The sequence below is a fragment of the Pinus tabuliformis genome, chromosome 1_2 (assembly GCF_031772625.1).
Source record: "Pinus tabuliformis cultivar Carrire ecotype Pingquan chromosome 1_2, CPIR1, whole genome shotgun sequence".
Taxonomy (NCBI): Eukaryota; Viridiplantae; Streptophyta; class Pinopsida; order Pinales; family Pinaceae; genus Pinus; species Pinus tabuliformis.
The window spans coordinates 985,999,143-986,014,929 of record NC_142298.1 but is presented as its reverse complement, the minus strand read 5'-3'; the positions used below and the strand labels follow the sequence as shown (position 1 = coordinate 986,014,929).

The following is a 15,787-nucleotide window of genomic DNA, read 5'->3' as shown; positions in this document are numbered from 1 at the left end:
CTCTTCTATAATAAAGCATTTTAATATCATTTATATTTTTAATGCTCAAAATCAATAAAAACCCATACAAATAATGATATGACATTGATAAACTCATATAATAATCATTCTATCAAAAATAATTTAACATTTATTCTTCTCATTTATAAAATAAATGTACTAACAATTAAATAATAATCTGATAGAACAAAAATATTTGATATTACATTAAAAATCCATAATTTTTTTTTGTATGAATGAAAGAATAAATCATACTGCACATATAATATATTAATAATGATTTTCTAATAAAAATAAATAATGGAAGAAACATTACACTCCTTATTTCAGTGGAATTTTGATTCGTACATCACAAAAAAAATTCTGACAGAGCTGCTCATTGAAATAGTTATGGAACTTGTAACGCTGCATCACTAGGAAATATCCAACAAGGTAGCACATTGAGTTAATTTGAAGTACAGCAGCAAATTCCTCTGATCTCCTTCAGCAAACTCCTCTGTACCCCTTCATAGTCATAGCATAAAATAGAAGACGTTTACTAGATTTGGAGGCTGGCAGCTCCATCCTTTCTTACTTCAGCACATATTTAACTAGTCCAGGGATATGAACATCTGAAAAGTAACGAACCCAATCAATACAATTGGCGTCAAAGTTGAACGCTTTCTTGTCTTCCTCTGACATCCTTTTCCAGAGGCCTTCAGTGTTTGTGATGTCAAACCTGTGAGTCGTAACATGGTCAGCTATGGTAAAAATGACAGCTTAATAATTATGTATTAGAAAATATATTTAAGGGGCGCGACACAACCTTCCGTTAAAGAAGACGTATGGCTCGTACAACTCTGCTAAGCACATGACTTTGTTGTATCTTCGAAGCATCTGTTTGTAACGTTCAGTGAAGTTGCAACACAAGACCTTGTTCACTACATTGAATACCTGTTTTTCAACACCACCACTAGCTGTCACGTACGTATTGAAGTTCAGAGGACCTATTAAAGATTAATTACCTCTAGGGGTATATATATTAAAGATTAATTACCTCTAGGGGTGCTTTGTAACGTCGATGCATGTATTGGCGAAAGCTGCTCATGCTCTTTAGAAAACGGAGCTGTTTTACATGAATTATGTTCCCATCTTTACCAACACAAGGGTGCTTCGAAAAATACTTATATGCCTCGTCTGCTGCAACAGAGTTACGCAATGGATTTGCAACAGATGATGCGACGTGATAAACAAAGAGACCGTTCTCGTATGCATGTGCGGCCATAGCTACGATCATTGCGTTTACAACCATATCTGCGGGAATCTGTTCATCATCAAACGAACAATATCAAATCTAAATACTAAGAAATCTATATATTTACGAACCACAACATAGCTAGGGGACCCTTGAACAATCAAATGTAAATACTAAGCAATCTATATATCTAGGAACAACCATAGGGGAATTGAAGTGACTGACCACGTCTAAAATGAGTTCTGGGTCAGCTAAGAAGTATGAAATTTGTCCTTTGCCGTACCCTCTTATAACGGTGTCCATAGTTCTGCGTGATATTCCGAAAAAAAAACACAGGATCAATGTGAACCAGGGTGCCACTGTCGTGGCGGTAGTCCCTGCCGGGATTGAGTTGAGTACCTGCCGGGATTGAGTTGAGAAGCTCGTGTAATTGCCCATACGCCCAGTTGTAGTTATGGGCTACCATTATTCTTAGAATGCCATCCGCTTTAAACGGAAAAGTAATTTCATATGCCGTCTCTTCTACACTGTCAGCGTCGACTTGTTACCCAAGAGACGCAGTCAGATTTTCCCTAGGGTTCCTTTCCGGTAACCAATCGATCCAACCCTGCCTACTTCGTTTGCACTGTATGTTTCGGTAATGGAGCGCTTGTAACTCTTACCATATTGATCTCCAAATGCGTTAAATGTCTGGCACAAAGAATTCAAAGCCACAAATGTTTAGTGTGGAGGGGCGTGTGGGGGTTGCATGCAACCCCACGTGGTCAACCACTCGATCCAACCCCGCCTTCCGCACTTCATTTGCACTGTATGTTTCGGTAATGGAGCGCTTGTAACCCTTACCATATTGATCTCCAAATGCGTTAAATGTGTAGCATAAAGAGTTCAAAGCCACAAATGTTTAGTGTAAGGCGCTTGTAGGAAATCCCAGTGAACAATTTGAGAGAGATTGCAAGTAATTCTCTCGCCATTGTTAAGGGCAGTTCTACCGTGCTCAATTCACCCAAGTTCCGTGCTCTCAATATCTGTGCTTTCCCTAGTCAACGCCTATTGTTTGATCTTGAGGATGATTTGCAATCATTCGATGATGATTTTCCCAAATGGTTGTCTGCCAGCGATCAAAGGCATCTTCAAAAAACTAATGTAATGTTGAATGTGATTGTGTCCCGTGACCGTACCGGACAATACAGGAAAGTTCAAGCAGCTATAGATGCAGCCCCCTTGTCTAAAAAAATGTGGTAGTACCGTCAGATAAGGCGTTTATAACAATAATTGGAGATGGAATGGACAACACTATTATTCCGGGGATAAAAAGTGTGGTAGACAATTCGACAACCTTTGCGAGCACAGCTTAGTATAAGATTTAAGTTTGAAATTTATTCTTCCACAAGTTTTCCTGTGAACGCTTGCCTTTGTCCTAGTTTCACAAAATTTCTTCTTTTTCTTTTAAATTCACTTTTGAGTTTATTTTAGAAGTGTTTTTAATATTTCAAAAGTATGATCTATATGTAAATCGAAGTAAATAAGTAAATTTATACAGAATGGCATAAATTCAAGTTCTTCTTATCAACCAAATGACCTATTTCATGAAGGCTGAATTGCGGAATAGTCTCCAGGAAAGGTACCTGTACTGAGGAACAATGCAATATCTGCAAGGTAGTCGGAAATAGCTTCAATTCTCAACAAGTAAGCATCCAGAAGTTTATCATCTAGATATACTCCTGATTCTCCATATTCCAACCGAGATAAGTGATCAGGTCATACGTTGAGCTTTCTCGCCTTTACCACAACCTCAAAATCAAACTCCTGGAATAAGAGCAATTTTCCTTAAATAATGGCCATCTTCGAGGACTTGTTGAAAATATAATTTCAACTGCGATCGCCGATATCGCATCGGCAAAGTCGAAGTGAAGAAATTATAAAGGAGCTTTTGTGTTTGCGATGAGCGATCGCCGATATCGCATCGGCACATCGCTATCGGCAATATCATAGGGTCGGGGTCTTTAACATGAGTTTATTTGCGATGCGATCCGATCGCATATCGCAGATCGCAACATATGTGTGTGCCCCAACTTTGTGTTCCGATTAAATGGATTTTGCGATGCAATCTAATTAAAGTCAAAGGGTGAAGTATGGGCCAGCATTAAATGAATTATACGTGAAGTAAAAGTTTTTCACTTACCGCCAGTAAATGTCAGTAAAACAGTAAATGCTATTTACTGTGGGTTGGTAAGTTTTGATGAAATTTTTAATTTTGTTTCAGCGGGAGTATGGGCACAAGTAAAGCCTGATAAAAACATTTAATTTTGTTATTTTTTTTTACGGAAGCATGGCAAGTGGAGACGTATGTAAGTCTTTTTGTTTTATTGCCATGAATATATATGTAATGTTTTTTTGTGTGTATTGTAATGTAGAAGAGGTATGGTAATGCACAGCAGTGTGATGTAATGAAATTGAAGAGTGAGGCACAGCAGTGCGATGTATTGTAACCCACGCAGCAGCGTGAAGAAAATCTGTATAATTTCCACACAGCAGTAAAAGTAATTTTTCTGTAGTTGAAGTGTGTTTTTACAGCAGTGAATGTAAAAGAGATTTCTACACACAGCAGTGTAAAATCTCAGGAGAAGACAGAGTTTTTTTTGTTAAATGTTCTCGGTGAATCCCTCTGAGAGAGAGGAAAAAGATTGTAATAGCAGTTGCTTTTATTAATGAATAGAAATGTGTGGTGTGTGAAAACTCTGTCTGGTGCAAATAATTTTTTTTTGTTTTGTTTCTGCTGTCTAAAAGATCTTGTGGAGGTGAAACAGAGCATTGCCTCTGTGGAGTTTAATTTCTTTGTTTTTGGGATTTTCCCATTAAAAATCCCCAACAGTGGTATCAGAGCAGGCTTAGGCTCTTGAAGGTGTTCAAGAAGCTGAAGGGAGAAGGTTGTTGCTGCAGCAAAACTTCTCAGGCAGACAGAAGACTCAGACATCAAAGGATTCAGGTATTTCAAAAGTTTTTTTTGTGTTGCTGAAGAAACAGTCAGTTGTTTTTAAACATACACAGTCAAGGAATGGCTAGCACAAGCACTGGTATGGGTTTGTTTAACACCCAGCTCCCACAGTTTAATGGGAAGAACTATGACTACTGGTCAATAACTATGACAGCCCTGCTTGCTTCCCAAGATTTATGGGAAATAGTTGAAGAAGGTTTTGAAGAACCAGCAGATGAAACTGAGTTCAATGCATTAACTCAGGGAGAGAAGGATCTGCTGAAGAACAATAGGAAGAAGGACTCAAAAGCCCGTGTGTTGTTGTATCTAGCAGTAGACCAGAGTATGTTTCCAAGGTTAGCAGCAGCTAAGACAGCCAATGAAGCATGGCAAACCCTTAAGACAGCCTATCAAGGCATGGAGAGAGTGAAGACAGCAAAACTACAATTGCTGAGAAAGGATTTTGAGAACTTGAACATGAAGGAGTCAGATAACATTGACTCATTCTTCACTCAAGTGATTGGTGTAATCACACAAATGAGAACTCATGGAGAAACCATTGAAGACAGAAGAATTGTGGAGAAAATATTGAGGGTCTTACCCTCAAGGTTTGATGCCATAGTCACCACCATTGAAGAGACAAAGGATCTCTCAAGCTATTCAGTTGATGAGCTACATGCATCACTGATAACACATGAGCAGAGGTTGAGTAGGAATGAAAACTCATCTCTTGAACAAGCCTTCAAGACCCAGATGTCCTTTGGAAGAGGAAGAGGTCAAGGTAGAGGAAACAAGAGAGGAAGAGGCAGAAGCCAGAACAGAGGTGGAAGGAACAACCCATCAAATGCACAAGGAAGAGGCAGCAATCCAAATCAGAACCAAGGTCAAGGCAGCAGCCAACAAGGAGGACAACATCATGCTCAAGGACAAAGGTATGATAAATCTAATGTTCAATGCTATTATTGCAAAAAGTATGGACATTATGCTAGTGATTGTAGAAAGAAACAACATGATATGAACAGCAGACAAAATGCAAATGTTACAAGAGAAAACAACAGTCAAGACAATGTCCTGTTAGCTTGTAACATGGCTGAAACACATAGTGAGGACATATGATTTTTAGACTCAGGTTGCAGCAACCATATGACCGGAAACATAGCCTTCTTTTCTGCCCTAGATAAAAATGTGAAATCAGAAGTCACACTAGGAACTGATAGTAAAGTGTCTGTTATGGGAAAAGGAGAAATAAAAATACTTTTAAAGCAAGGAGAAAGGAAAACCATAGCAGATGTCTACTATGTCCCCGGAATGAGATGTAACCTATTGAGCATTGGACAGCTTGTCCATAAGGGGTACAATGTTTTCTTTAAAAATGATGTGTGCACCATCATGGATATACCACCCAGCAAAAGATGCATTGCTGAAGTGAAGATGACAAGGAACAGGATGTTCCCTCTCCGGATCAGGGCAGACATGAAGAACAAAAGGGAAATGGCAGCAGTCACCCAAGAGGCCTTCCAGAGCGTGCCAAAGGATGAGAACTGGTTATGGCACTTGAGATTTGGGCATCTCAATTTTGGAGGCCTAAACTTATTGAGCAGAAAAGGAATGGTAAAGGGATTACCATTGATAGAGAAACCGGACAGCCTATGTGAAGGCTGCATTTTGGGAAAACAACACAGAGAAAGTTTTCCATCAGGGAAAAGCATAAGGGCAAAGACACCCTTAGAGATTATCCACTCAGATTTGTGTGGACCAATGCAAGCTCCATCATTAGCTGGCAGCCTATATTTCTTGACATTCATTGATGATTTTACAAGAAAGACTTGGATATATTTCCTTAAAAACAAAAGTGAAGTGTTTGAGAAATTCCAAAATTTCAAAGCACTTGTGGAGAACCAAAGCGGGCTGCATATAAAAGTTTTGAGAACTGATAGAGGAGGTGAGTATATCTCCAAGGAATTCCTAAGATTTTGTAGAGAAAATGGAATTCATAAACAGTTTACAACTCGGTACACCCCACAGCAAAATGGAGTTGCTGAAAGGAAGAACAGGACCATCATGGATATGGCGAGGAGCATGTTGAAGGCAAAGCATTTGCCAGATGAGTATTGGGCTGAAGCTGTACATAGTGCAGTTTATATACTGAACAGGTGTCCTACAAAAGCAGTCATGAACAAAGTGCCAGAAGAGGCATGGAGTGGGAGAAAGCAAGGAGTCACCCACATGAGAGTTTTTGGGTGTGTGGCCTATGCACACATACCAGATCAGCTAAGGAGGAAGTTGGACAGCAAAGGGGAGAAATGCATCTTCATTGGATACAGTGATGAATCCAAAGCCTACAGGCTGTACATTCCATCTACCAAGAAGTTCTTTGTAAGCAGAGATGTTCAATTCATTGAAGAGGAAGCTTGGGATGGAAGCATAGAGAAAACAGTGAATGTCAAGAACTGTTTGTCTCATGATGAAGATGAAGAGGAAGTGGCTGAAATACATTCCCAAACAGCAGCGCCAACACAAGGACATCAAGGGACACCATTGAGGACAACACAAGGACAGCAAGGTACACCATTGAGGATAAATGAGGGTGCTTCTCCAAGCACACCACAAGGAGGAAATTCAAGTGCATCTTCAAGCACTTGCACACCAAGTGAACGAGGTAAGAAGTTTAGAAATCTAAGTGACATTTATGAAGAAGGAATGAATTCCTTATTTGCCTTGTTTTGTCATGTTGATGATCCTATTCATTTCGAAGAAGCAATTAAAGATAGAAAATGGATAGAAGCTATGGATGAGGAGATGAATGCCATAGAGAGAAACAAAACATGGGATTTGGTTGAGCTACCAAAAGGCAAAGAAGTCATTGGTGTGAAATGGGTCTACAAGACCAAAAGCAATGCTGAAGGCAAGATTGAAAGGCATAAAGCAAGGCTGGTTGTTAAAGGCTACAAGCAGCAGTATGGAAGAGATTATGAGGAGACTTTCGCCCCGGTTGCAAGAATGGAAACCGTGAGAGCAGTGCTGTCCATAGCAGCACAAAACAAATGGAAAGTCTACCAAATGGATGTGAAATCAGCATTCCTAAATGGAGTGTTAAAAGAAGAGGTTTATGTGGAACAGCCTCTCGGATATGAGAAGAAAGGTGAAGAGCACAAAGTGTGCAAATTGAAGAAGGCTCTTTATGGGCTGAAGCAAGCGCCAAGAGCATGGTACAGCAGGATAGATTCTTATCTACTGGATAATGAATTCGACAAATGTGAAGGAGAACCCACCGTCTACATCAAAGAAAAGGATGGTAAGATTTTGATTGTGGTCTTATATGTTGATGATGTTATTTTCACAGGTAATGATGATCAGCTCATTAAGAATTTTAAATCAGTCATGAAGGATGAATTTGAAATGACTGATATGGGTTTGTTGAGATACTTCTTAGGCATAGAAGTAGATCAAAATGAAAAAGGAATTTTTATATCTCAAGCGAGATATGTAAATCAAGTTTTGGGCAGATTTAAGATGGAAGAATGCAAGGCAGCCATCACTCCCACAGTGATGGGATTAAAACTCAGGAGAGAGGACAGCAGCAAGGATTTTGACCCTAGTTTGTACAAAAGTATTGTGGGCAGCCTTATGTATTTAACAGCAACTAGGCCTGATTTAATGTATGCTGTTAGTTTAATTTCCAGGTTCATGGAGAGGCCAAAGGAGGCACATTGACAGGCAGCAAAGAGAATCTTGAGGTATGTCAAAGGCACTAAAATGTTTGGAATTCTATATCATGCCTCAGAACATTCAGATTTGGTTGGTTACACTGATAGCGATTGGGCTGGAAGTGTAGATGATCGGAAGAGCACTTCCGGTTATGTTTTTCATATGGGTTCTGGAGCCATTTCATGGGCTTCTAAGAAGCAGTCCATTGTAGCATTGTCTACAGCAGAGGCTGAATATGTGGCAGCTACAGCAGCAGCATGTCAAGCAGTGTGGATGAGAAGAATGTTGAGAAGCTTAGGCCAAGAGCAGGCAAAAGCGACAGTCATCTTTTGTGACAATAACTCAGCTATTGCATTGTCAAAGAATTCAGTGTTTCACAAGAGAACGAAGCACATTGATACAAGGTTTCATTATATCAGAGAATTGGTAAGCAATGGAGAAATCAGTTTGCAACATTGCAGCACTCAAGAACAGGTAGCAGACATCTTAACAAAGCCATTGGATCAGAAAAGCTTTGAATTTTTGAGGAAGTGTTTGGGTATGATTGAATGCCCGACAGTTGAAATTAAAGGGGAGTGTTGAAAATATAATTTCAACTGCGATCGCCGATATCGCATCGGCAAAGTCGAAGTGAAGGAATTATAAAGGAGCTTTTGTGTTTGCGATGAGCGATCGCCGATATCGCATCGGCACATCGCTATCGGCAATATCATAGGGTCGGGGTCTTTAACATGAGTTTATTTGCGATGCGATCCGATCGCATATCGCAGATCGCAACATATGTGTGTGCCCCAACTTTGTGTTCCGATTAAATGGATTTTGCGATGCGATCTAATTAAAGTCAAAGGGTGAAGTATGGGCCAGCATTAAATGAATTATACGTGAAGTAAAAGTTTTTCACTTACCGCCAGTAAATGTCAGTAAAACAGTAAATGCTATTTACTGTGGGTTGGTAAGTTTTGATGAAGTTTTTAATTTTGTTTCAGCGGGAGTATGGGCACAAGTAAAGCCTGATAAAAACATTTAATTTTGTTGTTTTTTTTTACGGAAGCATGGCAAGTGGAGACGTATGTAAGTCTTTTTGTTTTATTGCCATGAATATATATGTAATGTTTTTTTGTGTGTATTGTAATGTAGAAGAGGTATGGTAATGCACAACAGTGCGATGTAATGAAATTGAAGAGTGAGGCACAGCAGTGCGATGTATTGTAACCCACGCAGCAGCGTGAAGAAAATCTGTATAATTTCCACACAGCAGTAAAAGTAATTTTTCTGTAGTTGAAGTCTGTTTTTACAGCAGTGAATGTAAAAGAGATTTCTACACACAACAGTGTAAAATCTCAGGAGAAGACAGAGTTTTTTTTGTTAAATGTTCTCGGTGAATCCCTCTGAGAGAGAGGAAAAAGATTGTAATAGCAGTTGCTTTTATTAATGAATAGAAATGTGTGGTGTGTGAAAACTCTGTCTGGTGCAAATAATTTTTTTTTGTTTTGTTTCTGCTGTCTAAAAGATCTTGTGGAGGTGAAACAGAGCATTGCCTCTGTGGAGTTTAATTTCTTTGTTTTTGGGATTTTCCCATTAAAAATCCCCAACAGGACTCTGCCAGTTTCCTTATGTAATATACGCCAAATCAAAGATTTTATTGTTTGGTGAGGAGAAGTCAGGAAATCATGAGCTTTTAAGGGCGGTTAAAAATTATAATCAGAAAATTCTAATGGCACAGGAGTTGCTCATTGCCATCGGCAAACAACACGAAATAAATTTAAAAAATTAATGAAAATTAATAAAATAAATAATAAACATAGCATTATAATGAATGACACGGTGTTGCAATTTTCCAGCAGATAGGAACACAAATAAAATAAATAATAAATATAAAATTAAAAGGAATAAAAGAACGTGTAAGGACGGCACGCAAGGGTCGCATGTAGCCCACGTGCCCCACCCCCACTTAGCCAAGCATCTAACCCGAGTTAGTAATTTATTCGCATGGAGCGCGTCATATTACTTTTGGACCTGGATCAATTTGGGACTGGGAAAGCGCTGGAAATGTAACCACAGAAATCAAACCTGTCTATGACATTTTGTTGAGTAGAACACAACACAAGATACAGAAACTACAGAAATCAAATCTGTCTGACATTTTATTGGGAAGAACACACAAAATACAGAAACTACGAGCACAAAACTAAAGCTCATACCATGTTCTCGAACGAAGCCTGGTTGGCTTCTTCTGCAAAAACCAAAATTTTTCTGATCAATAATACAACACAATACAAAACTCATATAAAAAAATTATGTCTAACTCTTCCTCACCTTGCAAAACCAACTTGTAGGCATCTTGAGAGGCAACATTCAGAGCACCAATTTGGTCAAAAACCACACACCCAAAACCAACATCATAATCATCTACACAAACATCCGAAGGGGAGAAAAAAAATGAAAAAGGAAAATAAAGTGAAGCCTGTACTTACCCCATCCACTTTGATAAAACCATCAACCACCCTGTTGAGAAGAGGATGGCCCAAGTCCACCAGAACATCCACGTTTGGACCATCAAACCGAACACTACCTCTTGGCTTCTCCATTTCCATAACCTTTTTCTTCAAGTCTGTGGATTATTCTAATAGCCTGCAAACCATAACACAGTTATTGAACTCATAATTTTTTGATACCACAATACAAATAACTCACTGCATCAAAATAAAACCATCAAGAAAATCATGGTAATCATGGTTGAAATTCATAGGGAATGATGAATATCAGAGGGAATGATGAATATCAAGTAGCAGAATGTGTGTGTGAGGGCTAGATTGTAAGTGGAGCTTTCTGAGAGTGAACAAGAGATGAGAACGCGTATTAGTAACGTGGCAATCAGTTTGGGCCACACTGCACACGTGTAATGACCGACCTAAGTTTTGAAACGGGCCAAACCAGCATAACTTTGCTTCAACCAACCTACTTGGGATAAGATGATATTGCAAACTTTGCCTCCATAGCTTACTTTGGATAAGATGATATTGCGTCAATCTTTTTGCATCGGGCAACATGAAGGCTGTAATAAGACCTCAATTGTTTTCCGAACCAAAAAATTTGGTTAAAAGTTTGTTGAATGAAATTGGGAGCATTAAACTTAGGTTAAAATGCCAAAACACTGAAAAAAAATCGGTCAAAGTATAAACTAATGCTCGGTCAACGATCGATCAATAGTGATATGATAGTGATATTAATAACATTATCATGAAATATTTATGTGTGCTATCCAGATTCTAGCAATAAAGGATGGATATTTATGGGCACCTGGTGCCTTCCATCCAGCCTGGGAAGGGCTCTGCCAAAGTACTTTCAATAATGGTCGGTCGGAGGATGACCACTGGAACATTTCCCCTCGATTTCTCTATGAGCATTTCTCCCATAGCTTTGGTAAATGAGTATGTATTTGGCCACCCAAACGTTCTTGCCCTGCATGAATTAATGAATTAGTCTAATACCTTCCTTTACAGAATGACATCAATGCAAATTACAATACGCGTCTAAGTGACTCACCTTTCCAAACCTAATTCTTTGAGACGCTTCACTTTGGCGTCTTTTACCGAACTTGACGAGGCCTGCTGTTTGAGTTGTGTTTTCTCTAGTAGGCCAAATTCTGCTTCAATATCTAAGCTCAGAGGTGGACTACATTCGCCCTCAAGTCCTTTACCGTTCATTAAAGTGTGCCCCAGCTTCAGACAACTCTCTTTTATTTGTCCACTTTTGCGTCCTACAACGTAAGCTTTTGTACATTCCATATATATTAGTCCAGTGACAGTTGATACAACTATTTGTTTTCCTAATATATAAGAATAAGAATGATTGTTTGTTCACTTTAAACACGTTTTTTCTTTTACCATGACTTTTAAGCGGTACATGGTGTTTATATAATCTAAATAAAAATAATATAATTTATTTTTAACTCATATGCAAATAATTTTTTTTAACTCAGCACCCCACTTAATGACTAGTAAACCTCACACGGTTCTTCTTTTATTATGAAATATCAAAAAACGAAAAATATGTATCAGCCCTTTCATTTTAAGTTTTACATGCTTTTTATATAATTTAAATAAAAATAGTATAATTTATTTTTAATTCTGTATCTTTAATATGAAGATTCAGATGCGAAATAATTTGTTTTTTTGGTAAGTTAGATCACCAATTACTTCTGCCTCTGGACTCAAACTAATTCTCAGAAACATTATATAATAAAAATATACTTAAATAAGAATGGTAACTGAAATATTTGTTTTCGACTTGTATTAAAAATATTTTAATATGTTTCTATTAAAATATTTATTATCGTTAAAAAAAATTGAAATAACAAGTTATTAATAATGGTAACATTATATAATAAAAATATACTTAAATAAGAATGGTAACTGAAATATTTGTTTTCGACTTATATTAAAAATATTTTAATATGTTTCTATTAAAATATTTATTATCGTTAAAAAAAATTGAAATAACAAGTTATTAATAATGTGAAGATGCGATGATAATTGAGTATATTATTAAAGTACTAATTATGATAGTTCATTAATTCAAATTTTTGTGGCCGTTCCATTTATCGAATTATACATATATTAAAAAGAATAATTATATAAAATTGTGTAATTTTTTATCATAAAAATAAAGAAAGATTATATGAAGTTTTGTAATTTTTTATTTATTTAATATAGAATGGCTATATAAAAGTAATTTGAAATTAAAATAATAATAATAATAATAATAATATATATCAATATAGATTTATGTTAACTTCTGTTTTACTATGAATTAAGAGAGATAAAATCTCTGAAAATACAAATCTTTTTTGAGTGAAAATGCTGAAAAAAAGTTTAACTTCTGATGTACTATGAATTAAGAGAGATAAAATCTTTGAAAATACAAACCTCTTTTGACTTAAAATGCTGAAGAAAAATTTGCACTTTAAGTCTTTTGATTTCTCTCAATGCTTGTCCTAATTATTAATAATATTATTTGTCATTTTATAAATTTCACATCTATATATATAAATAATTTTGTTTTCAATTTTATTAGAACTATAGTAATAGGTATAATTACATGTATATGTGGTGGCATTTTTCATATATTTTAAAAAAAATTAATATATATAATTTAGAAAAAGAGTTTATTAAAAATATAAAATTAAAATAAGTTTAATAACTAAATTTAAATATGAAGTTATGAAATATATTAAATATAAATAATTATTTTAATTTATATGTTAAAATGATTTTTTTAAGGTGGGAAATTAAAATCTATTTTAAAATTTTATTGAATTTAATTTTTATATATGATATTTAAGATAATGATGGTTAACATCCACTGAGACCAAACTTTGGTCTATCGGACCTAAACAAACGAATTATTTAGTTTGATTTAAGATTTTATTCCTATGCTCAAAAAGCTTGGAGAGAAGCCTCCCGAGCACACTGTAATTTTGACAACATAAAAAGCTAGAAAAGTCATTATTGCAAGAAAGATTTTGAAACTGAAATCTAATTAAATTTATTATTTTTTATATATTTTTTCAATTTTAATTAGACTTACATTATAAAATAGCTATTGATACATTGTTATAAAAATTTAATATTAATGTAAATATTATTTTATTTAAAAAAAATTAATATAATTTTAAAATCTCTATATTTAAAAAAAGTCAAATTAAATCTACATAGAAATTCAGGTAAATTGAAGATGGATGAGCGCGAAAATAATAACATAATATTAATAACTAAATTATCATTATTCCAAAAATCTAGCCTCCATAAAATTATTACAAATAAACTAGAGTTAAAAAAATCCAATTTTTTCAATTAATGTATTTGAAAATAAAATAATTTTTAATTTTTAAGATCTAAATTTTATAATTAGGAAAATTTTAATCAAATATACCTGCCAACTTAACTACCAAATTAATGTAATTTTTTTATGGTTTAAGAAATCTATTTTCTTCTTTAAACCTTTCATAAACTTTTCTAAAACTAATAGATAGAATCATAATCTGTCGACTTACCAGTGGAGACGTGCAGGAGGATTTGAAGATTACGGCATCGTTTCGCGAATTCCACAATATTCTCAGCTCCCTTTGTGTTGACATTCAGAGAAATATCATATCTACGTTGTGCGAAAAGTTGTTAGTCTTTACATTCAGACATAAATGCTTTCCCAATGACAACGAGTAATCAGCTTGTCAAGATGAAATATAACTGGCGAACCTGTCATCAAACACGGTGCTCGCTGCAATATTTACAATGGCGTCCAGATTTCTCCAGAGGTGCTCTCTGCTGCTCTCCGTATCAATTCCAAGATTATGATCCGTTGCAATGTCTCCAACCACAGGAACAACTTTCTCGAATACGAATCTTTCAAAGCTGTCTCCATGTTGCTCCCTCAATCTACTGAAAAGCTCCAGTTTCAAAACCTGTCATTTATAGCAAAGAAATGACATCATTCGTAGGGAGAGCATTGGCCAATTTATGAGCAGGAAGACTCAGTACTCAGATTTCTTACTTCACTTTTGAATCGGACTTTGGCAGACTCGGCATCATTCGCCCTTAGCAAAACAAAAATGTGGCCTATCATGGGCTGCGACCGCAATATTTTCTCGATGAAAACTGGAACAAGTAAACAGCACTTAAGCTTCATTATCATATATATATATTAGAAGAAAAAAATTGGTCTCTGAAATATTTAATACTTTTTCCAAGGAAACCTGTCGATCCAGTGACCAATATGTTCTTCTCACTGAGAAAGCCAAGAATATTTGACGCCATCGATCGTCCTTTGATAAATCTGCAACTCGCACACAAAAATATCAGAAACTACGCGTTTATCAGACCAAGCGTACGTGTTGTACATAAACAATCTATCTTCAGGACTTCGTATTATGTGTGACATACACAATTATATTGAAGTAAACAGCACAAGTATTGTTGGAAGGCAATAAACGATATGATATCCGCACTCCAGCCACAGAGCAAAAGAAGCAGAATGGAATAAGGCGAAGCACATAAGCATATAAAAAGTGACAATAAGCTTCCGCTCAATCTCTGAAGAAAAGAACGTATATATAACGGCTTAGGAACCAGCTTTACCAACCCCAACGATCCATTTCCGATGACTCAGATGTTAGATAGACAACTATTAATGTTAGGTTAAACAATGATTCTATAATGTGGAATAAACATAGAATCGAAAACTTAAATGCCCAAAAAAAATACCTCCAGCCATTGATGCTACTTTTGCTCCCAATGTATTTTGTAAGTAAAGCTTACCTCCAGCCATTGATGCTACTTTTGCTCCCAATGTATTTTGTAAGTAAAGCTTCCAGGCCGCTTCACAATATCTTCTTCAAATTTGAGTGCTTTCCTCTTCACCACATCAAAATATCTTTAGTAGATAAATGATCAGAGCCATAAGTACGAGGATGGAAACCAAGATAAATAAAATGTATCATAACCGCTAAGACCACACCGCCAAATGAAACGATGCAGCGTGCCAAGCCTGCCTCTTTGAAAATACGATCAATTTGGCTTCAAGAGGCCGAGTCGTGTAGACACTGGAATTCGCCTGCTGACTAGAGTGAATACCGATAATGAAACTCTCATAATCGAGATACATGCACTAACAAGTTCAATACTAGTTATTTGTTCACGAATCCTTCCAAAGAAGAAAGCAGCAAAAAAATATTTTACGCTGAAAGGACAAATTGAATCCTGTTATCAAAATAGGCACATGTCATCTGTGCTAAACAATCGAGTGCAGAGAGCTTCTCGAAGTTCATGAAGAGTGAATATCGTAACACAATCTTCACGCAAGGAGAAAACAAA

The 15,787-nt window shown here is 36.2% G+C and overlaps 1 protein-coding gene across 1 annotated transcript; it reads right to left on the bottom strand.

Annotated features, from left to right (window-relative positions):
- Window positions 1-570: 570 nt before the first annotated feature.
- LOC149209334 (putative fatty acyl-CoA reductase 4) lies at window positions 571-14,731 on the bottom strand. The gene is made up of 10 exons (XM_089394252.1): window positions 14,656-14,731; window positions 14,469-14,572; window positions 14,174-14,379; window positions 13,972-14,072; window positions 11,463-11,688; window positions 11,217-11,378; window positions 1,463-1,541; window positions 1,037-1,303; window positions 806-933; window positions 571-718 (listed from the first exon to the last, which is right to left on the bottom strand). The coding sequence occupies exons 1-10, from the start codon at window positions 14,729-14,731 to the stop codon at window positions 571-573; spliced, it is 1,497 nt and encodes a 498-aa protein (XP_089250378.1).
- Window positions 14,732-15,787: the final 1,056 nt, after the last annotated feature.